We start from the raw sequence: 25,130 nt of genomic DNA, 5'->3' as shown, positions 1-25,130 counted from the left end.
GCATATAGTAAACAATCCTTTGCAGCCACCAATGTTGATTTTCTTCCTTTATTTGATTTTTCTTATCTTTATTACTTATTTAGATATATTAGCATTAGCATTAGTAGAGGCATATGATGCAAGAAAGCAAGCTTATTCAGCATCAGTCAAAAAAAAAAAAAAAAAAACACACCACTCCCATTTCACCCCTCCATTCATTCGAAATATCTGTCCAGTTGAGCCTTAAATTTGTTTAGGCTATCAACTTCAACAACAAGTGATGGAAGTCGGTTCCACCAACCAACCACCCGCTGGCCAAAGGCAAATTTCCGCACATCTATCCGACATCCATCCTTCCTCAATTTGAATTTATGCCCTCTCAGGTGATTATTCTGAGCAAGATGAAGAATCACATTGGCATTGAGCATGCTCAAACCATTCAAAGCCTTATACACGTCTATCAGATCACCTCGCCGGTGCCTAGTCTCCAGACTCTGTAATTTGCAAAACTTAAGCCTTTCTTCGTAAGAACAAGCCTTTGTTCCATTCACTAATCTTGTTGCCCTTCTCTGTACCCGTTCCAGCAGCTCTACATCCTTCTTGAAATGAGGCCTCCAGACCTGTATACAGTACTCAAGATGTGGCCTAACCATTGCCTTATACAAGGGAATAATCACTTCCTTATCCCTGCTAGAAAAATTCCTGTATATCATTGACAAGACACCATGAGCTACTCTTGCAGCTCGTCTACACTGCTCAGAGAACTTCATATCTGCCTGCACAATTACCCCTAGGTCCTTTTCATTCTCCACCACTGTCAGTGTAGTACCGCAGAGTTGATACATTGCTCTGTGGTTACTGTTTCCCATATGTAGTACTTTACATTTGTCAATGTTAAACTTCATTTGCCACCTCTCAGCCCATCTGTTCAACCTTTCCAGATCCTATTGCAGCAGCATAGCGTCAGTAGTGTCCTTAACAACCCTGCCAACCTTTGTATCATCTGCAAACTTGGACATTAAACTTGATATACCATCATTAATATCATTCATAAATACCGAAAACAACAACGGACCCAACACTGAACCCTGAGGAACTCCACTAATAACATTAGTCCACGTTGAGCAGTGTCCATTGATTACCACTCTCTGTCTTCTGCCACTCAACCATCCCCTTATCCATAGCAGCAATTTGCCTCCAATGTCACACTGCTCCAATTTGTGCAGCAGTCTTCCATGTGCAACAGTATCAAAAGCCTTTCTATGATCCAAATATATAATATCAAAGTTATTCCCTGCATCCAGTTCTTTTGTGACTACATCATAGTATCCAATCAAATTGGTCAGGCAAGACCTGCCCTTAACAAAACGATGATGCGTCTGACCTATAACTGAAGTCTTGTCTAGATGATCCTGCAGTGCTTCTTTAACCAGTGCCTCCATTAATTTACCTGGAACAGAAGTTAAACTAACAGGTCTATAATTACTTGTGTCAGCCTTTGATCCTCCTTTGTGAATTGGGGTTACATTTGCACATCTCCAGTCTATGGGTACCTCCCCTGAGTCCAAAGAAGCTCTCATAATTATGGCTAGGGGTTTGCTTACTTCCTTTGCTGCCTCCTTTAATATAACTGGATAGATCCCATCCACCCCAGGTGCCTTTTTTATGTTTATCCTCAACAATCTCTCCTCCACTTTCCTCTCAGTTATTACAAAATCATCTAGCTCACTGCCAATGTTTACTTTATCTACGTCATTCTCCTTCCTGAATAACTCCTCATGCGTGAATGTAGATGCAAAATACTCATTTAGATTGTTAGCCACCTGAGCAGGATCCTCAACTGTTGAACCATCAATATCCAGTGGACCAATCTGATTCATCCCTTTCCTTCTTGAGTTTAAATAGGTAAAGAACTCTTTTCTGTTTTTCTTTGCATCCTTTGCCAAGGATTTTTCATAGTCTGCTTTGCCTGCCTAATCTCCTTTGTGACTTGGTTACAGACCAACTTATATCTATCATAGGCTTCCATGTCACCCATTAATTTGTATGTATTCCATACATTTTTCTTCTCTGCCACATGTCTCATTAGTTCATCTGACAACCATTTAGGCCTAAACCTTGAACAATATTTCTTAGTTGGTATGTAAAGCCTGGTAGCTTCCAAGATTAGTTCCTTGAATGCTTCCCATTTTGAGTTTGCTGTTGGTAATATCATCAGTTGGTCCCACTGTATAGAATTTAAATACTGTCTTAGACCATCATTAGCATTAGCATTAGTAGAGGCATATGATGCAAGAAAGCAAGCTTATTCAGCATCAGCCAAAAAAAAAAAAAAAAAAAAAACACTACTCCCATTTCACCCCTCAATTCGTTCAAAATACCTGTCCAGCTGAGCCTTAAATTTGTTTAGGCTATCAACTTCAACAAGCGATGGAAGTCTATTCCACAAACCAACTGCCCGCTGGCTAAAGGCGAATTTCCGCGCATCTATCCGACATCCGTCCTTCCTCAATTTGAATTTATGCCCTCTCAGGTGATTATTCTGAGCAAGAGGAAGAATCCCATCGGCATTGAGCATGCTCAAGCCATTCAAAGCCTTGTACACCTCTATCAGATCACCTCGGCGATGCCTAGTCTCCAGGCTCTGTAATTTGCAAAACTTAAGCCTTTCTTCGTAAGAGCAACCCTTTGTTCCATTCACTAATCTTGTTGCCCTTCTCTGTAATCGTTCCATCAGCCCTACATCCTTCTTGAAATGAGGCCTCCAGACCTGTATACAGTACTCAAGGTGTGGCCTGACCAATGCCTTATACAAGGGAATAATCACATCCCTGTCCCTGCTAGAAAAATTCCTGTATATCATTGACAAGACACCATGAGCTACCCTTGCAGCTCGTCTGCACTGCTCAGAGAACTTCATATCTGCCTGCACAATTACCCCCATTTCCTTTTCATTCTCTACCACTGTCAGCGTAGTACCACAGAGTTGATACGTTGATCTAGGGTTACTGTTTCCCATATGTAGTACTTTACATTTGTCAATGTTAAACTTCATTTGCCACCTCTCAGCCCATCTGCTCAACCTTTCCAGATCCTGTTGCAGCAGCATAGTATCAGTAGTGTCCTTAACAACCCTGCCAACCTTTGTATCGTCTGCAAACTTGGACATTAAGCCTGATACACCATCATCAATATCATTTATAAATACAGAAAACAACAATGGACCCAACACTGAACCCTGAGGAACTCCACTAATAACATTAGTCCACGTTGAGCAGTGTCCATTGATTACCACTCTCTGTCTTCTGCCACTCAACCATCCCTTTATCCATAGCAGCAATTTGCCTCGAATGCCACACTTCTCCAATTTGTGCAGCAGTCTTCCATGCGCAACAGTATCAAAAGCCTTTCTAAGATCCAAATATATAATATTAAAGTTATTCCCTGCATCCAGTTCTTTTGTGACTACATCATAGTATCCAATCAAATTGGTCAGACAAGATCTGCCCTTAACAAACCCATGCTGTGTCTGAGCTATAACTGAATTCTTGTCCAGATGATCCTGCAGTGCTTCTTTAACCAGTGCCTCCATTAATTTTCCTGGAACCGAAGTTAAACTAACAGGTCTATAATTACTTGTGTCAACTTTGATCCTCCTTTGTGAATTGGGGTTACATTTGCACATCTCCAGTCCATGGGTACCTCCCCTGAGTCCAAAGAAGCTCTCATAATTATGGCTAGGGGTTTGCTTACTTCCTTTGCTGCCTCCTTTAATATAACTGGATAGATCCCATCCACCCCGGGTGCCTTTTTTATGTTTATCCTCAACAATTTCTCCTCCACTTTCCTCTCAGTTATTAGAAAATCATCTAGCTCACTGCCAATGTTTACTTCACTTACGATATTCCCCTTCCTGAATAACTCCTCATGTGTGAATGTAGATGCAAAATACTCGTTTAGATTGTTAGCCACCTGAGCTGGATCCTCAACTGTTGAACCATCAACATCCAGTGGACCAATCTGATTCATCCCTTTCCTTCTTGAGTTTAAATAGGTAAAGAACTCTTTTCTGTTTTTCTTTGCATCCTTTGCCAAGGATTTCTCATAATCTGCCTTTGCCTGCCTAATCTCCTTTGTGACTTGGTTACAGACCAACTTATATCTATCATAGGCTTCCACGTCACCCATTAATTTGTATGTATCCCATGCATTTTTCTTCTCTGCCATATGTCTCATTAGTTCATCTGACAACCATTTAGGCCTGAACCTTGAACAATATTTCTTGGTTGGTATGTAAAGCCTGGTAGCTTCCAAGATTAGTTCCTTGAATGCTTCCCATTTTGAATTTGCTGTTGGTAACATCATCAGTTGGTCCCACTGTATAGAATTTAAATACTGTCTCAGACCATCATAGTCGCCTTTACGAAAGCAAAAACCCTTCCCTTTACCTCTGATGGTAGTTACCTACTTGAGTAAATCCCACTTCAGCACACTGTGATCACTGCCACCCAGTGGTTCATTTATCTGCAGATTCCTAATGCATGAAGAATCACTACTGATAATCAGATCAAGAGTACTGCTCCCTCTTGTTGCCTCACGGACATGCTGGTGTAGAAAACAATCATCCAATAAATCCACAAAAGCCTTGCTAGTGTGTGAGTGACCAACCCACAAATTCCAGTCAATATCTGGGAAATTAAAATCCCCCATTATAAGACTCTCTGATTTACTGGCCCATTCTATTTCCCTGTACAGTGTCTTATTATACTCATCAGAGTCATTAGGCCTATAGCACACTCCTACTCTCAATTTTGATTTACCTATGCTTATGTCACACCAAACTGACTCAACACTGCACTGTCCAGCGATGTCAACTGGCTTCACTTCCTTGGATTTTGTGTGTTTTTTAACTAATAGCATAACCCCTCCTCCCTTCCTATCCTGTCTGTAGACGTTTTACTCCCCAAATTCCAGTTCTGCATTCCTTATATCTGTGTGACACCACGTCTCTGATATCCCAACAATATCTGCCTTTGATGTTTTGAGTAATACCTCAAATTCATCAAATTTATTTACTAAACTCCTAGCATTAGTGTACACGCAAGTATACATGCACCTGTTTCTATTCTTAGCTACCCTAACACAACCCATGTGTTTACTTGTACCGCAATGACTTCCAGCAGTCTCTGAAATATCCTGCATCTTGTTTTTCAGGCTTCTGCTCATTCCAATAGAAGCAGTGCAAGAATCTCTTTCACCTCTGCCAGTGGCTACTGTTAATCCATTAGTCTTTGTCTCCCCCCAAGCTAGCAGTTTTCCGACCCACCTAACACTGGCTCGATAGCATCAGCAAATATTCTTGCACCCTTTCTATTTAAGTGTATCCCATTCCTGTAGAAGCAATCTCTCCTGTTAACAAGTACAGTCCAGGATGAAAAAAATTCTACCCCTTCAGCCTTGCACAATCTTTCCAGGGCCGAATTGATCGACAAGGCTCTCATCATATACTCCCTCCTATCGTGTCTGGGCAGAATTGCAGACACTTTCAAATTCAACCCTACTTCACGGCTTTTTTTCAACAGTGACCTGTACTTGTTAAGTAATTCCGCTGGTCTCCTACTCTTAATATCATTAGTGCCAACGTGTACAACTATATCACCTTTTGTGCCCTCATAGTCGCCTTTACGAAAACAAAAACCCTTCCCTTTACCTCTGATGGTAGTTACCTCCTTGAGTAAATCCCACTTCAACACACTGTGATCACTGCCACCTAGTGGTTCATTTATCTGCAGATTCTTAATGCATGAAGAATCACTACTGATAATCAGATCAAGAGTATTGCTCCCTCTTGTTGCCGCACGAACATGCTGATGTAGAAAACAATCATCCAATAAATCCACAAAAGCCTTGCTAGTGTGTGAGTGACCAACCCACAAATTCCAGTCAATATCTGGGAAATTAAAATCCCCCATTATAAGACTCTTTGATTTACTGGCCCACTCTATTTCCCTGTACAATATCTTATTATACTCATCAGAGTCATTAGGCCTATAGCACACACCTACTCTCAATTTTGATTTCCCTATGCTTATGTCACACCAAACTGACTCGACACTGCCCTGTCCATCGATGTCGACTGGCTTCACTTCCTTGGATTTTATGTGTTTCTTAACTAATAGCATAACCCCTCCTCCCCTCCTGTCCTGTCTATCCTTTCTATACACATTGTATTCCCCAAATTCCAGTTCCGCATTCCTTATATCTGTGTGACACCACGTCTCTGATATCCCAACAATATCTGCCTTTGATGTTTTTGAGCAATACCTCAAATTCATCAAATTTATTTACCAAACTCCTAGCATTGGTGTACACGCAGGTATACATGCACCTGTTTCTATTCCTAGCTACCCTAACACACCCCATGTGTTTACTTGTACCGCAGAGACTCCCAGCAGTCTCTGAAATATCCTGCATCTTGTTTTTCAGGCTTCTGCTCATTTCAATAGAAGCAGTGCAAGAATCACTTCCACCTCTGCCAGTGGCTACTGTTAATTTATTAGTCCTTGTATCCCCCCCCAACTAGCAGTTTTCCGACCCTCCTAATATTGACTCGACAGCATCAGCAAAAATTCTTGCACCCTTTCTATTTAAGTGTATCCCATCCCTGTAGAAGCAATCTCTCCTGTTAACAAGTACAGTCCAGGCTGAAAAAAATTCTACCCCTTGAGCCTTGCACAATCCCTCCAGGGCCGAATTGATCGACAAGGCGCTCATCATATACTCCCTCCTATCGTGTCTGGGCAGAATTGCAGACACTTTCAAATTCAACCCTAATTCACGGCTTTTTTTCAACAGTGACCTGTACTTGCTAAGTAATTCCGCCGGTCTCCTACTCTTAATATCATTAGTGCCAACGTGTACAACTATATCACCTTTTGTGCCCTTAAAAGATGATATCCGCTCTACAACGTTATCAACCTTTGCCCCTGGCAGACATACCCTGGTCCTATTCCACCTATCCTTTTTACAAAGCATGTTTTCCATTTCCCTGACAATAGAGTCACCAACCACTACTAGTTCCTGTGGGACCAGCGCATTCTGCCTAGGGGGCTGCCTCTGTGTTGCCTGATGACCAAGTGCAAGCTCTGGCGTTGATGTGGGCAGCTGAGAGCTTGATGGGCCCTCAATTTATTTCCTTCGAGGGCATCCATCCTGTCCTTCAAGCTCTCATAAAGGCCCATAACAACGCTGAGTTGTCGCCTGATTTCCTTACATTGTGCACACACAAAGACATTCCCCCTTGGCAGTATCATGTCCCGTATCCGACTGCTCCGCAAACATCAAGCAAACAGTGCATTTTAAAAGACTGTGATTCAGAGGGCAACTGCCCCCCTCAGTTCTCCCCTGAGCCACAGCACTCCCATTAGCTTGAGCCTTTTGCTTTGCTGCTCTGGTCTGAGTCATGATTCCGATTTAATTCAATAAAATTTCAATTTCAGAACAAAATTAAATCCTTAAGTTATATCCCAAAACAGTTATAACGCTATATTTATTTTTTCGGTATCGAGTGTTTTCTACGAGTTCCCTTTATACAACTTCCGTATCACATGTACCACTATAGTTATGTATTAATTATTTGTTACGGTTAAGTCGTTAAGTTTGTTACGGTATATATATATATATATATATATTAACAAATTTTAACTAACTAAGTAAACACACACACACACACACACACACACACACACACAGTTTTAGTGATAAAAGTAATGGAGAGGCAGAAAAACAGAGGAGCATATCAATAGAGGTTGCTAGTCTGCACTATATATATTTAGCCACTTCCACTTTCTCTTTCATGCCTGTACCTTTGACAGTTTGGGCGAATTCTTCGGCTTTATATATATTTCTTCTGTAGTTGTACATGCATGCTAAGTGTCAAACGTAAACTATATGCCTACCACATAATACGCCCCCTTTTTAATTTCATTGTGGCTTAAATTTCATTAAATTTTATCTAAATTTACTCCAAATTCACATCATTTATTTCCTTTTGTATTGACCTAAACTCTTTTGCATGTATTTTGCAATCAAAATAGAGCCACGATATTGTTGTTTTTTCCTCAAATCTTGAGGGCTGACACTGAAAAAGACACCAAGGGTGTAAGTTATGCAGCAATATTCCTTTCTAGTATATTTATATTTATTATATTTTTTTCTATATAGATTTATTTCATTGCCTTACTCCTACAATATTCCTTTTCTATTTATTCACTCCTCTATTTCTCTTTCTCTCCATTACTTTTATCAATAAACTAATATTCATCTTGGTTGTTGGGTTTTCCTGATTATCAGTGGTCCGAGTTCTTTTCTCTCCCTTTTATTCCCTGCTTTCTCTCACTATGAAATTTTTGCTTATTCTTTTATATACTTTTATTATATATAATATGTATATATGTGTAACAGAATAAGAGAATTTTACCTCAATATAAGTAGAACACTTCCATATGATACTCTCCAGAAATTAAAACGAAAACAATTAAAAAATCAAAAAACTTACATTACAGAAAAAAAATTAACAATCAAATGAACACAATTAAAAATTAAGTAAAAAATTAATTTAAAATTAGCAAAACGATTTTTCTTCCTAAAACTAACAACGCTTTTCGACCGTATGTTGTGATCACAGGAATGAAAATTACCAAATAGGGGTAAGCATGAAACTTAAATAGGGATTATTTGTCTTCGCACATGTGCATAAAAAACCACAAATCAGAGATTAGATATGGCCGACAAACATTAACAGAATTCTCATGTAATTTAATTGATGGTTTCTGCAATTAATCATCTCGTATAATTACGTTGGATACTAAGTATTTTGGCCTCATTGAACAGAATTTCAAGAATTGAATAGAAGCCAAGTTCATGCTTCTAGTTCAGCACATCAAATTCTGATGCACTGAACTAGAAGCATGAACTGAGGCCGCATGTTGATTAACACAAAAATTCAGAGGAAACCACTTAGAACCTTGGTAAGACAAGTCGCAATCATCACAAGAAATGTCATATATCAGGTCATTTGTGTTGCGAACAAGGAAAAGACTGGGCAATTGTTCAGTATAGTCTGTAATTTCCGTATTGGACTGGGAACAATTTTAAATTCAGTATCTTTAAAGAATCTGTTAAGCTGTTTGTGCCACTGTTCAACATATGCGATAGAAATAAAGTATTTTTGTTAGTTAGTGTAATTTTTTGTATCCTATCCTTGGCTTGTACCCTAATTCGGTTTATTGTAGCAAGGGAGTAACTCCTGTTTAAGAATCTGCTGGTTAATATTTGTATTTCTGAGCCCAAAGCAGATTCAGTCATTGAATATTTATAGGCACTGAGAAATTGATTAAAGATAATAGATCACTTTAGGTGAATGGGTGATAGCTGTTGTAATGCAAAAGCATACCGTTCTTTGTAGGTTTACAATAGTTGTTAAATTGGATTTTATTCCCAAGAGTCCCAAGTAAACGTGAAATTTGAGCGTTATAGCTCTGGTTCATACTACAATATTTGACAATACTAGTCAAGTGTAACAGTCATTGCATAAAATGCCGAACTATTAGAAATAAAGAACAGAAGTAAGAATAAAAGTATAAAGAATCTGAAGACTTAAGTGGATTGCAGGTTAACCCCAGGGGCTCACATGTGGTGAGTATGGGCTTGGCACACCCAGGGTCCTGAGCTGGATATCATCATTCTCTCTCTCTCTCAAAAAAAAAAAAAAAAAAAAAAATTATTGTAATAAATTGTCAATGATATACAGAAACTTTGCTAGCGAGGATGAGATGATTATCCCATGTATAAGGCAATGGTCAGGCCACATCTTGAATACTGCATATAGGTCTAGAGAACTGCTGGAACTGTTACAGAGAAGGGCAACAAGATTGGCGAAGGGTGCTGTTAACAAGAAAGGCTTCAGTTCTGCAAATTGCAGTGTCTGGAGACTAAAAACCTGTGAGGCTTGAAGAAAATTTATGCTAATGGATCCTTCCTCTTGCTCAGACTATGCATATGAGGGGGCAAATTATTCAAACTGAGGAAGGATGGTTACCCTAAACTTATTTTTCTTTAATTTACTTCATAATATATATATAAGTATACACTGAGTTGGCCTTGCATTAGACCATCCCCTTATGTGTTATGTAGAAATAGACTAGCTTTTAATGATGGTGAAGGCTCAGTCAGGAATTTTTTTTTTTTTTTTTGTTGGTGTATCGGCTTCTGTGGCCATAATGCACCTCCCAAAGTTTTTGCATTTTACTCTGAAAAGTCAGCAATGGCTGAAATAAGATTGTAGTTCACACACATGGAGAATCCATTTTTGAGTGTCTGCAAGGAAGGATGGATCGGAATTGAGATCTTTCCAACAGTGAATATGGAATGATTATGGGGGCAAAATGTGCAGATGCCAGTATCTCGACATAGTCAACACAATTAAGTGCATAATCAGTCTATCATGACTGACTTAACAGCAGTAGAACCTGCCATAGATTACATATAGGACAGCCACATGTGATTAACACCCTTTGTGAGCATCATGTGTCTCATCCTGTAACACAGAGCAAAACAGCACAGTGGCTTGGCTAACCATGCAGTACAACATAGTAATAGCAAGACCAATTCTTCCTCTTATTCAGATTGCACACTTAATGGGGTATAAATTCAAATTGAGGAAAGACAGTTATAGAACAGATGTGCAGAAATTTGCCTTTAATCAGCGGGTGGTTGACTGCTGGAACCAACTTCCAACTGTGGTTGTGGAAGTCAATATCTTAAAAAAAATTCAAGGAACTGGTCAAACTTTTGGAGTGAATGGATGGGTGAAGTGGGAAGTTTTTTTTTTTTTTTTTTTGCTGATGATGTATAAGCTTGTTCTCTTGCACCATATGCCTCTACTAATGCTAATGCAATATCCACATGGACCATGCACTGGATATTAGCTTGTATAGTCTATGGCAGCTGACAATTGTCACAAGTATCCTGGCTCAATGCAAGACACAAGAAGCTATGCTTTGCATGGGCATGTAAGCACCAGCACTAGACCACTGACATGCGAGAATCTGTCAACTGGTCTGATGAATCCTGCTTCCAATTCTTTAACGCTAATGGGTGTATCTGCATTTGGTAAAAGCAACACAATGCCATAGCACCTGGATGCACAGCTGGCTGGAGGAGGTGGTGTTATGGCTTGGAGACTGTTTTTGTCGAATGCCTTGGATCCTCTGATCATCATTAATCAATGGCTCGATGGGAACAATTACCTTTCTATCATTGGCTACCAAGTACATCCATTCATGAAGACAGAGTATCCGCATAACTCTGCCATCTATCAACAAGGATGGCAACAAGGTCATACCACATGGCCTAGAAGATTGTGACTGGTTGCAATAACATATTATTGAATTCTCCTCCATGGTCATCCAACTCTCTCGTTCTCAATCTAATTTTGCATGTATGGTAACTACTGAAAAGGACATTTGATATTACAACCATCCAGCTGACAAGTGCTAGCATTACTGGACATTGTGCAATGCATGGGTAGCACCACCAGAGGACACCATGCAATGCCTTGTGGAGTCCACACCAAGATGTATACAGGCTGTATTATGGCAAAAGGTAGCCCCATGAGGCATTTAAGGAGGTACTGTTAATGCAAAACTCAGTGTACATCTCCTTTTGTTTGTATTAATCTCAACGCACAGATTTGTGATTAACACAGTTTTATATTTGTAAAATATAAAACTGTGTAACCAAAATTTTATAATCCACACTTTTTTTTTTTTTTTTAACATACACTCAGTTCAGTCCAGTCTCCTTAAACAGAATGACAATTATTGTTTCCACCATCCAGAGATCACACAGGTGAAATTAGTTGATGATAAGGTGTATCTTAAGCACTGAAGCAACTAAGGATATGAGGCATTAATATATTGCAGTTAATTGTAAATATTCTTTGGTTGGTTTGCTAAACAAAAATCTCAAGTTTCCATGGTGAAAAAAAAAAAAAAAAAATTAAACTCTCACCCGAGACTGACTAACTCAGGCCACTTGTGAAAAAAGCTTGTAAAAATTCCTCATTACTGATGGGATTTAAACTCAAGCCTTTTCCACCCTATGTGGGAGGATGGTGATTATAACCACCCTGCTACCCAGAAGGGACTAGTGTTCAATGCTGGATTTAGACAGTCTAGGAACCTTGGTGCATATAATTTTTGAGGGCTTATAATTTTTCTAAGGCTGTAAAAGCCTGAAACAACAGTAATTTCTTTGTTCCAAGGTCCCCTGCAGCCTTAGTAAATCTGGAACAATTGTGCCACTGTACCTCGGTAAATCCACCTTGCTAGTGTGTAGAGCAGAGAGAGGGGGAATTGTTTACATTGTACGCTTTCAGTGACACACTGATCAGTATCTTATATACCAGTGGTATACCAATTTATTTTATTTGTCATCCATAATAGCAAAAAAATGCAAGTGATCATGGTCCCGATCCCTTTTTTTTTTTTTTTGCATAAAATTAATCAAATGTCAAGTAGATATAAGGTAACATATTTTCATTTCCTTTTATTATAGACCACAAAGAGAGATGCATTAAATATAATATATTCACTTAGAGTCATATCAGTGACGGTCTGTAAAAAATCAGTGGTGGACTGCCAGCTGGTGACCTCCTCAAACAGATATTTTGTATGTTTGAGGAGGTCAGCTTAATGCCATACTGCTCTAATTTGTACAGTAATCTTCTATGTGCCAAAGTATCAAAAGCTTTCCTAAAATCCGAGTATATGATATCAAAATTATTTTTTTGATCCAGTTCTTTTGTGACCACATCATAATATCCCAAATTAGTCAGACAAGACTTCCCCTTAACAAACCCATGCTGTGTCTGAACTATAACTGCAGTCTTGTCTAGATGATCCTTCATTGCTTCCTTAACCAGTGCCTCCATTAATGTCCCTGGAACAGAAGTTAAACTAACAGATCTGTAATTACTCATGTCACTCTTTGATCCCCATCATCTTTGCGAATTGGGGATACATTTGCACATCTCCAGTCCACGGGGACCACCCCTGAATCCAAGGAAGCTTTCATAATTATGGCTAAGAGTTTTCTAACTTCCTTTGCTGCTTCCTTTAATATAACTAAATAGATCCCATCCACCACAGATGTCTTTCTTATGTTCAATTTCAACAATTTCTACTCCACTTTGTTTTGATTGGTAAGGGATTCCTGTACTGAAAATTGCTGATTAAAGAACTATTTTGTATGATGAGCAAAGAAGAAATATGAAAACACAGAATATAGAAGGAAATGAAATTCAACAAATAATAAATTAATATGTAGAATTAATACAGCATATTATTTTCATTTTATAACAATGAGAGCTACAAAATAAATACACTTTATTTTCAGTGATGAATGAAAAATACAATATTTTAAAACATCAGTGTTCAGACTTATTCTGGGACTTTTGAACACTGTTCTGAGAATAATTTAATCAAACTGTAACCTAACTTTGTGCACCTGAAAGGCTTATGGAAATTTAGACAGCACTGAATTCTTCTACAGGCACCTTCTTAGATCAGCAAATTTTTGAGAGTAGTAATTATTGAGGAAAAAAACGATGATCAAACCGAATCAGTTATTTTTTCATCAATGGATGATGATCCACAAAATTGCACTAATATAATCAGTTATGAATTGGAACACTGTCATTCTGACTGGCTTTAGGGTTGAATTAGAAAAAAAAAAATGTTCGCATATAAAATATTAATGGTATATTAATTAACCAAATCAAGTCAAGCTGAAATGAAAAAAAAAAAATGTGCTGTCCATCTTTGTAAATGCTTTCCATAAAACAATGAGAATACCTTTAATGATGAATACTTGCATTTTCAAGAACATTTAATCCTGTTGAGATCAGGAGGGAGGGAACAGTACTATATGCAAATAGTACAGTACTAAATACAAATGGATGCATATAATAGACTTATAAACTACTGAAACTGCACTGAAAATATTCATACACATACTAATCATAAATTACATTATAGAACATTCTTTTTTCATGCAAATTATTTACAATCAAGAATATCTAAAGCCATATTAAACACTCTAGCAATTTTATCAATTGAACTGGAATTATTATTGTAGTAACCATTTATGATCATTTCTTTGTGGAAATGAAGGAAAGACTGTGTTTTGTAAATTTCAAAGGAACTTTCATTATATAATAATGAGCATACGTATAAATATGCTTAGATAATAATCTCTGTAATAACAAAAATTTTATAATTAATAAACTGATGTTTGGTGCCTATGGTCAACAATGCAATGAAAATGCTTCTGAATTTAATAATTAACTCTATATATTAACTCTACATGGATGAAATTAATATTTACAGGTAATGAAAAATACGTCTTTTTAATTAATGTGTTTTAATTATCATAACTTGTCTTTTATATCTTAGTCAAATTATTGTACTAATTAATGTACTGTAGTGTACTTTACTTCCCTCCAAAATCAACTGAAAACAAGTTAACTAACTTCATTATTGTTATTAAAATAGTGATATTTCATATATTCTGCATTTATCTGTCCCATTTTGCTCGATTCTGTGAAATTTAAAAAATAAAACAAATCTATTCTATTTGCACTAATATGACCCTGGTCGATCTGCCAGAGGCTTGCCATTTTAAGAAGTAAAAACCAGTATTCGTACAGGAGAACCAGGAAGATTACACCCACTTAATCTTTTGGTATTATTTCGACATTACTAGTATCATCACGTAATTACTTCGGAGAGATCCACAACACAAACCAATACAACTGTAAAATAATACGCCAATATTTATATTATTTTAACAAACTTTAACATCAACTGATGTATGATAAGTTGACTGTAAGCGATCGGCACTGACATTTGGCTATGTTTACATTTCATTACCTTGGAGATGTATACTTTGCTACTGTAAAGGTAACAACACATTGAAAATTTCTTACCTTCAATCCCAAATGAATTTTGGGTCAACTATGTTACATAGCTCAAACTATTTTTCACTTTTAAGGACAGCAAAATTATAGAAAAATAACACTTACCCGAATACGAAATTAAAACCATCTATTTTTTATTTCACCGCCCCCAGGACATTCCACTTCCACTATGGGTGACATTTCTAAACTAATACTGTGTTATATGGATTACATTAAAATATCTCGTCGTTAATCAGCCATTTCCTTACCAATAATTTCAACTCACCCTTTCTCTATAACGGCCTGCATGTTTCTGCACAACTTTAGCAAATGAACCTTGCCTACCATCTGCCATGATACTAGGTGTCAACACGTCGTTCATTTAAAAAAAAATAATAATAACCAAAAAATGAAAAAATATACTCTTAACACCAATGACGGTGGCATTTAAGAATCGGAACTAACAGCTTTAACACTTATTTTTAAAATAATAAATTCGCTTCATAGAATCACAAGATTATTCCCTTTCATTGCGACTTTTTTATTAACTGTAACATATCTTGTAAAAGTAAAAATAAAGTAGTAAACCACTTTATTTTTACTTTACATAATAAACGTTACGTGCTTTGACCTGCATACAGATTCAAATTCTATGTATAAGTATAGTGCGAGAGCATCAATAATGCATAGACAAATCTGAATGAACAGAATATTAGCAAAGCAGCATCGTTTTAAGTTATATCTCATATTGTGAATGCCTTCACAACGAGTTGCCATGATATTGCACTACTTCGAATAAGTAACGCTTCATCTGAGGAGAAGAGTAATGTTACTTATTCTCAGATGGATACCATCACCCAGACGGCACCGTTTTGAAATATGGTATGGGATAAAGTTCTCGGCTATCCTCATACTGTCCCTATTAGACTTAGAAAAGAGATAAAGATATAGGAAGGTGATAGTAAGAGAGGTAGAGGAAGAAAATGCCGTAGAAGGAAGAGAGGGACAGTTACTCCTTCAACTCGCACTTGCACTTCAACTCGCTCATATATTCCTCAAATAGGCAACGCTTCCCCAGTAGAGAAGACTGTTGTTACCTATTCGAGGAAACTAAGCTCCTTCAACTCACACTCAAAGCTCATATATTCCTCAAATACAAAGGTGGATTTAACGGGCGCACCGAGCGCGGGCCCTAGACCCACTTCTGAAGGGCCCACGCAAAACCCCAACAAATTAGTTGAACATATTAGTTCAAAACTTGGTGATTATTATTATTATGCTATTATTAATTATATTATACATATATTATATTCAAATTTTATTAGAAATAAAACATTAATAGTACATAATATTTTTTATTTATTTAAAAAACTGGTTAACATGTATTTTTATTTTCCCTGTCTCTCTTTTTTTTAAAGGTCCCAATATTTTCTTCTGCACCCGGGGCCTCAACCGACCTTAATCCGCTCCTGCTCGAATAGGCAACTCTTCCCCAATTGAGAAGATTGTTGTTACCTATGCTGGTAACCTATCTTGTTACCTATGCTGATAATTTGGGCAGATGGGCTAAGAAGTGGCAACTGAAGTTTAACCTTGACAAATGCAAAGTACTGCATATGGGTAGAAGTAACCCCAGAGAAACGTACCAACTGCGTGGTACTACACTCAAGGTGGTAGAAAATGAAAAAGACCTGGGAGTAATTGTGCAGTCAGATATGAAGTTTTCTGAGCAATGCAGAGGGCTGCCAGGGCAGGTCATGGGGTTTTGTCAATGATATATAGAAATTTTGCTAGCAGGGAGAAGGAGGTGATCGTCCCTCTGTATAAGGCAATGGTCATGCCACGCCTTGAGTACTGCGTACAGGTCTGGAGGCCTCATTTTAGGAAGGATGTAGATTTACTTGAGCGTGTACAGAGAAGGACAACAAGATTGGTGAGGAGAATGAAGGGATCCTCTTACTAAGAGAGGCTTAAGTTCTGCAAATTGCAGTGGCTGGAGACTAGGCACCTGCGCGGTGATCTCATTGAGGTGTATAAGGCCTTGAATGGGTTGAGCACGCTGAATTCTGATGGGATCCTTCCACTTGTTCAGATTACGAACCTAAGGGGAATAAATTCAAATTAAGAAAAGACAGATGTAGAATAGATGTGTGGATATTTGCCTTTAGCCAGCGAGTGGTTAATTGCTGGAACAAACTTCCATCTGTCGTGGAAGTTGATAGGTTGAATAAATTTAAGGAGGGATTGGACAGGCATTTGGAGGGAATGGTGTGATTTTTTTTTTTTTTTTTTTTTTGGCTGATGCTGCATAAGCTCATACACTTGCTTTCTTGCATCACATGCCACTACTACTACTACTACTGCTACTACTACTACTATTCGAGGAAACTCAGTGGCCATCAGGCCCCCACAGACGGCACCGTTTTGAAATATGGTATGGGATAGTTCTCGCTAATCCTCATACTATCCCTATTAGCCTTAGAAACGAGATAAAGATGTAGGAAGGTGATAGTAGGAGAGGTAGAGGAAGGAAATGCCATAGAAGGAAGAAAGGGACAGTTGCTCCTTCAACTCACACTGAAAGCTCATATATTCCTCGAATAGGCAACGATTCCCCAGTAGAGAAGACTGTCGTTACATATTCTCGGAAACTCCGTAAATATCAGGCTCCCCCCGGCACTGTTTCAGGGCTATTTGGCCCTTCTTCGGTGGGTGGAAAGATATCCGAGTGATGCAATGACGGCAAACTAGTTATGAAGTATAACTCCACAATTTGAGAGATACCTGATGGTGTATGATGAATTTAGACTATAATGAGATTAGGGCGTAAGCCTCAAGCTATGGAAAAATTTATACTATGTATAAGTATATAGCGAGAGTCTAAATACATCATACACCATCAGGCATCTCTCATATTGCGGAGTTATACTTCATAACTGTTTTGCCATCACTGCATCACTTGGGTACCTACCCACTAACCGAAGAATGGCCAAATAGCCCTGAAACGGCACCAGGGGGAGCCTGATAATGTCCGGAGTTTCCGAGAATAGGTAACAACAGCCTTCTCCACTGGGGAAGCGTTGCCTATTCGAGGAGTTTATGAGTTTTTGAGTGGTGTGAATTGAAGGAGTTTACTGTCCCTTTCATTCTTCTACACCGTTTCTTTTCCTCTTCCACTCCTACTGTTACTTTCCCTCTACCTTTTTGCTTTTCTAAGTCTAATAGGGACAAGTGGACAGTCGAGTTATTATCCTACACATATACAAATAGACTGAGACGGTGCCGTCTGGGTGGTGGTATCCATCTGAGAATAAGTAACATTAGTCTTTTCCTCAGGTGAAGCGTTACTTATTCAAAGTAGTGCAATATCATGGCAACTCGTTGTGAAGGCATTCACAATATGAGATATAGCTTAAAACGATGCCGCTTTGCTAATATTCTGTTCATTCAGATTTGGCTATGTATTATTGATGCTCTCGCACTATACTTATACATAGACTAGACTTTTCCATAGCTTGAGTCTTATGCCCTAAACGCTTTATAGATTCAAATTCTTTGTTTTTAAGAAATTAAAAATAAATTTTATTATACAGATTGAAGTGCTTAAATATTTTTCACTTTTATTTCAAATTACCTGCGTACTACACTGAAAGGACAGAATTTACCACAGGGGCTCACATCTGACGAGTATGGGCTTGGCACACCCAGGGTTCTGAGCTGGATATCACCATTCTTCTCTTTCTTGGTGATTCCTCTCTCTCTCTCTCTCTCTCTCTCTCTCTCTCTCTCTCTCTCTCTCTCTCTCTCTCTCTCTCTCTCTCTCTCTCGGGGTAACTCGGGAATTTTTTTTGGCTGGTACAGCATAAGCCTCAGGCTTCCTTGAAGCATATGGCTAAAAATAATAATAAAATAATAATAATAATTTGTGGGATATCTGGTTCCTCGGCAACGCGAGGCTGTCACACCTCTCTCTAAACGAACGCACTGCTTGGCAGGTATATAGGTACACTACATCAGTGCATTCACGTAGACGGTAATTCGATGTCATTATGGATAAACGTCGTGAGTTAACCGTTTCCGGAATGACATCTCATCGCGGACAGCGCTGTTAGCAGAGAAAGACTGTGGATGAACGTAGCCGTCGACGTCTGTCTAGCATTGTTTCAACCAGCCGGAGAGCAAGAGTGGCACAAATGAACGCTGACTTAAACGAGGAAGGTGCCAGAAATGCCTCCACCAAGACCAACAGGCGATCATTAGTCGCAATAGGTTATAGGAGCCGCCGACCTATTGCCAACACAACACAGGACTCTACGCCTCAATTGGGTGAACGAACGTCGGCACTGGACCTTAGATGATTGGAGACGGTACTTCTGGTCGATCAGTCCCGTTTCCAGTTATTTTGAGGGGACAGGAGGATGTGTATCTGGCGGAAACCATACGAAGCTATGCACCCGTCATGTCAACAAGGAACTGTTCAGGCAGGTGGATGGTCGGTAATGGTCTGGGGCGTGTTCAACTGGCACACTTTGGGACCCATGGTACGTCTAGATGCATCTCTGAATGGTCCAGGTTACATGTCCACCCTTCCAGGCCATCCGCATCCCTTCATGGTCATCGTGCACCCACAGGGCAATGGACTCTTCCCATAGGATAATGCGCCTCCCCACAGAGCCGTCGTGAATACTGAGGAGGTCCGAAAGGTTCGAAATGCATTCCACAGATTTTACAACCATGGAATGGGCTCCACATTCACAGGATATGAACCCTGTGGAGCATCTTTGGGATGCTGTGGAAAGGTCCGTTCGAGCTTTGGTCCCTCCACCCAGGAATACGGCGGAATTATAGACAGCAGTGCAGCAAGAAAGGATGGAAATACCTGTGGAACGCTTTCGTGAACTAGTGGACTCAATGCCTCGCTGTGTGACTGTCCTTATCCGGGCGAAAGGTGGGCCTACCCGTTACTAGGTAGGTATTTTATGAATTCTGTCCACTCGGTGTATATACCATTAAGAGAAAACATTATGTTTTCTCTTAATGGTAATCTCTTTTCTCTTTATGTTTTCTCTTAAAAGAAAGCATTGTTTATGTTTTATTTTATTTATTTATAAATAAAATAAAACATAAACAATGTTTTATTTTATTTTATTTATTATTTATTTTTTTTGGAAACATAGGGGGGGCGGGTTTAAACAGAGCCGGTTCTTAAGAATTTGATGTTTCTGTATGAAAGCTGCTTTCGTATTCGTAGATTTCGGCTCACTTGTAACAAATTTATACCTCTAAATCACAATACAACAGATATACTTAAGACAATCTTCTTATGTAATACAAATATATTCTTAACATATAGCCCTCGAGGGGTAGCACGGTGGGTAGAATCGCCGCCTCCCCCACATCAGGTAGACAAGACAATAAATCGAATCTCATTAATGACGCAAAGAATATTTATGAGCCTTTTTCACGACATGGTTGTGTTAGTTGGTATCAAGTAAGAGTAGCATAGCCTTTTCCCTTGGAAACTAGGGGTTTTCGTCCAGCAAAAAAAGCAAATCTACCACAGAACACATGCAGTTTACAGATATATTATATATGGCTATATATGGGCTAAGTTGCTGATGGCCTAAAACACTACAACAGCTAACCAAACCGTAATATAATATTACAGAATGAATACACAAATAACCTTTACTGAAAGTACCATAGATTAGAAGTAACACATGAAGAGTAGGTAAAGAACATCGCAGCATGAAGCCATGGAAAAAAAGGAAACAGTATGACAGGCAACATAGTAAGCAGAGTATGACAGGAAACACAGTATACAATACAATAATTAGTATTACTGGTAAGAGCACCCTTTTTCTCACCTCACTAATCATGTTGCCATTCTCTGTACCCGTACAACAGATTTAGATGCGTCCTAAAACTTAGTCTGCAACATAACCATTGCCTAACACAGGCTGCCTTAGCAAGATGCAACCTAACCATTGTCAGCTTGTCTAACAGGTTGGGAGATTTTCATATCAGCCTAGTGGTCAGGAGCGCAGGTGCATAAATACACGTGCCTTAAGTGACAGCGGTTCAACCCGTGACTGCTGCATACGGTGTTGTTTCTTGTATTCTGTGTATCTTGTAAACTCGCTTGGTCGTCCTGGGGTATAAACAGAAAATTCATTTATTTTATTTTTATAATCATCTTATCCCTTCTAGAAATTCCTGTATATCATTGATAAAACCCCGTGATCTGTGCTGTCAGCTTGTCTAACAGGTTGGGAGAATTTCATATCAAACTGCAGAATTACCGTAGGTAATTTTCATTCTCTGCTATCCTGAGTGTGGTACCACACAGTTAGAATGAATATCAAGGATTACTACCGTCCATACGAAGCACCTTGCATTTGCCAATGTTAAAATTCAGTTACCACTCCTCAGCACATCTGCCTAATTTTTGGTAGACCTAGTTCCAGGAGCATACCCTGATTACTGTCGTTAATCACCCTGCTACATATAATCTGCAAACATAGACATTAAGCCGGACATTCATTCATCAACATCATTAATAAATACTGAAAACAAACCCAGCAATTAACCTTGAGGGACTGAGATGAGAACCTTAGTCCAAGAAAAACAGTAACCATTGGTAACCATTCTGTCTTCCCTCCCTCAACTAGCTGTTCCTCCATAGTAGTAACTTGTCCTTAATGCCACACCACACCACACCACACCAAATTGTATAGCAGTCTTTTATATGCAACAGTATGAAAAGCTTTCCTGATATTAAGCATATGATATATAAACTATATTTCGCGTCCAGTTCCTTTATTACTGCATCATAGTATTCAACAAAATTGGTCAGACAAGATCGCCCATTAACAAATCCATGCTGTGACTGAAGCATAATCACACTACAGCCTAAATGGTCCTGCGTGGTTTCTTTAACCAGCGACTCCATCATTTTCTCTGGAACAGCAGTTAAGTTAACAGGTCTGTAATTAGTCATGTTACCTTCATGAATTGTGATACATTCGCACATCTCGAGACCATAGGAGACTCTCCTCAATCCAAGGATGCTATGATAATTATGACTAAGGGTTTGCTTATCACCTTTGCTGCCTTCCTAAGTATAATTGGATACATCCCATTCACTCCAGGTGGATTTATTATGTTTAACTATAACAATTTCTCCTCCACTTTTCTCTCAGTTATCAAAAAATCATTCAGTGGCTTCCTTCTAGAATTTACAAAAATAAGAAGCTTGCTATTTTTCCTTGCATCCTTTGACAAGGACTTCTCATAATCTGCTTTACTTTGCCTAATCTCCTTTCTGACTTGATTGCTGAGTAATTTATGTCTACCAGAAACTTCTGTATCACCTGATAATTTATAGGCATCCCATGCATTTTTCTTCTCTGATACGAGTCTCATTAGTTCAGCTGATGTCCATTTAACTATAAGCCTTGAACTATATTTATTAGTTGGGGTGAAACAAAAAAAAAATAAAATTATGATATTAGGGTCCCCTGTAAATAATTATGTCTACCCATATTTATTTTGTCTGTAAGTTGCGTGTGTCCTCTGGTCGATTTGTCTGTTTGCTGGACGAAAAAACCCCGGTTTCTGGGGAAAAAACCTTGCTATCTACGCCTGAGACCGACCACGGAGTGAAAAAAAAGCCCATTAAAGTTCCTCGCGTCATCGACGAACCCGGGCCTTTTCCACCCGGTGTGGGGAGGACGGTGACGATATCACTGTGCTACTCGCGCAGACTAGCTGCCTGAGACAACTGTAGTAGCCTTTACGAAAGCAAAAGCCCTTCCCTTTACACTTGACAGTAGTTACGTCTTTAAGGAAATCCCACATCACTGCGCCGTGATCACTGCTAGGTCTTTCACGTAGCTAGGTCTTTTACCTGCAATTTATTAATCAATGAACAGTCGCTACTAATGATCAGATCAATAGTATTACTTTTTTTTTGTTGCCTCTCTAACCTGCTTCTATTGAAAACAATCATCCGATAAACCCACTAAAGTCCTAGTAGATAATTGTATTAACCCAGTTTGCTTGTTAACAGGAAAGACTGCTTCTACGGATGGGATATACTTAAATAGAAAGGGTACAAGAATATTTGCTGATGCTATCGAGGGATTATTATTATTATTATTATTATTATTATTAAAATCAGTTTATTTCCCAAGAAACCTTGGGTCACCCCGGGACGGCTCTGTGCCAGAAGGGTGTGAATACAGACTAAGGTGCGAGGAACACAATGTACAATAAACAAGGGTACATTCGTGCTCGACCCGAGACTTTTACAGGATTAAATAAACAATAATGTACAAAATATACAGTAATATACATGATTACATGAAGACAGAAAGTCTTTGTCATATACAAAGAGGCAAGTTAAAAAAAAAAAAAAAAGGTCTGTCCAGGAGCAGGTGAGTATTATAGGTTCATAATCTGGTAACAGTTCTTGAGGATTTCCTTCCTATAGGGCTTGTCTTCACAGAACCTATCAGGGTGGATCCTAAATTTATTGAAGATCCGAAGACAATTGGCTGGAAACATGTTCCTCAGGGAATCAATGCTTGTTTAACATTGACAAATGTAAAGTACTACATATGGGAAACAGTAACCCCAGATCAACGTATCAACTCTGTGGTACTACGCTGACAGTGGTAGAGAATGAAAAGGACCTGGGGGTAGTTGTGCAGGCAGATATGAAGTTCTCTGAGCAGTGCAGACGAGCTGCAAGCGTAGCTCATGGTGTCTTGTCAATGATATACAGGAATTTTTCTAGCAGGGATAAGGATGTGATTATTCCCTTGTATAAGGCATTGGTCAGGCCACACCTTGAGTACTGTATACAGGTCTGGAGGCCTCATTTCAAGAAGGATGTAGAGCTGCTGGAACGAGTACAGAGAAGGGCAACAAGATTAGTGAATGGAACAAAGGGTTGCTCTTACGAAGAAAGGCTTAAGTTTTGCAAATTACAGAGCCTGGAGACTAGGCATCGGCGAGGTGATCTGATAGAGGTGTATAAGGCTTTGAATGGCTTGAGCATGCTCAATGCCGATGGGATTCTTCCTCTTGCTCAGAATAATCACCTGAGAGGGCATAAATTCAAATTGAGGAAGGACGGATGTCGGATAGATGTGCGGAAATTTGCCTTTAGCCAGCGGGCAGTTGGTTTGTGGAATAGACTCCCATCGCTTGTTGTTGAAGTTGATAGCCTAAATAAATTTAAGGCTCAGCTGGACAGGTATTTCGAACGAACGGAGGGGTGAAATGGGAGTAGTGGTTGTTTTTTTTTTTTTTTTTTTTTTGGCTGATGCTGAATAAGCTTGCTTTCTTGCATCATATGCCTCTACTAATGCTAATGCTAATGCTAATGCTAATGATAGCGTAAGACGTAGAGGGAGACAGGAGTCGGGGTGCTTCCCTCTTGCCGTCTTCGGGCCAGAGATTAATGCGGATACTGATGGAGCATCAATTCACCTCGTTATAAGCCGTGCAAGCGTGAGAACATTTTTTGTCATGATGATATGCCTCCAGGGAGTGGTGCCTAGATTTGCTTGTAGGATAGATCTGGAGATAGTTAGGGGATGGCCTACCACCCTGTTCATCCATCTAAGCAACCAGTACTCTAAACTAAGATACTTCTGAAGGTATGAGGCAGGGGCAGATGACCAAATTTCTGAAGCATAGGGTGGGTCGGAAAGCTAGCTCGGGGGGGGGAGGATACACGGACTACTAGATTAACAGTAGCCGTTGGCAGAGATGAAAGTGAATCTTACCCTGCTTCTATTTGAATGAGTCTGGAAAATAAGGTGCTAGGAGCACCTTGTTTTGAAAACAAGATGCTGGGAGCAGTGTTGAATCCAGAGCGTTTATATAAATATATACAGATTATTTATGCATATTTATGAATGATATAATAAGAGAATATGGGAAAACAAAATAGGAAACAAAAGGAAATATTTATTATTTATTATTTAACATCTAAATACTAAGAGCCAGTTCAGAAAAACCACTTTACTAACAATAATCACAGTTTAATAATATGAAAATGACCCATTAAAATTCGCGAAAAAAAAAATAATTAAACAAATTATAATCAAACATGCAAGTA

The 25,130-nt window shown here is 38.8% G+C and overlaps 1 protein-coding gene across 1 annotated transcript in view; it reads right to left on the bottom strand.

Moving 5' to 3' along the window:
• LOC150090811 (myc box-dependent-interacting protein 1-like) overlaps positions 1 to 15,369 on the bottom strand; it is a 250,695-nt gene extending 235,326 nt beyond the window's left edge. The window contains exon 1 of the mRNA XM_090380153.1: positions 15,285 to 15,369. Coding sequence (XP_090236279.1) covers positions 15,285 to 15,353 — 69 coding nt within the window. The 5' untranslated portion in view covers positions 15,354 to 15,369. The remainder of the gene's footprint in view (positions 1 to 15,284) is intronic.
• Positions 15,370 to 25,130: the final 9,761 nt, after the last annotated feature.

Source organism: Mastigoproctus giganteus, chromosome 1, assembly GCF_048544385.1.
Source record: "Mastigoproctus giganteus isolate SK-2022 chromosome 1, ASM4854438v1, whole genome shotgun sequence".
Classification (NCBI taxonomy): Eukaryota; Metazoa; Arthropoda; class Arachnida; order Uropygi; family Thelyphonidae; genus Mastigoproctus; species Mastigoproctus giganteus.
The sequence above is the reverse complement of the archived record's forward strand: the minus strand, read 5'-3'. Positions and strand labels throughout refer to the sequence as shown.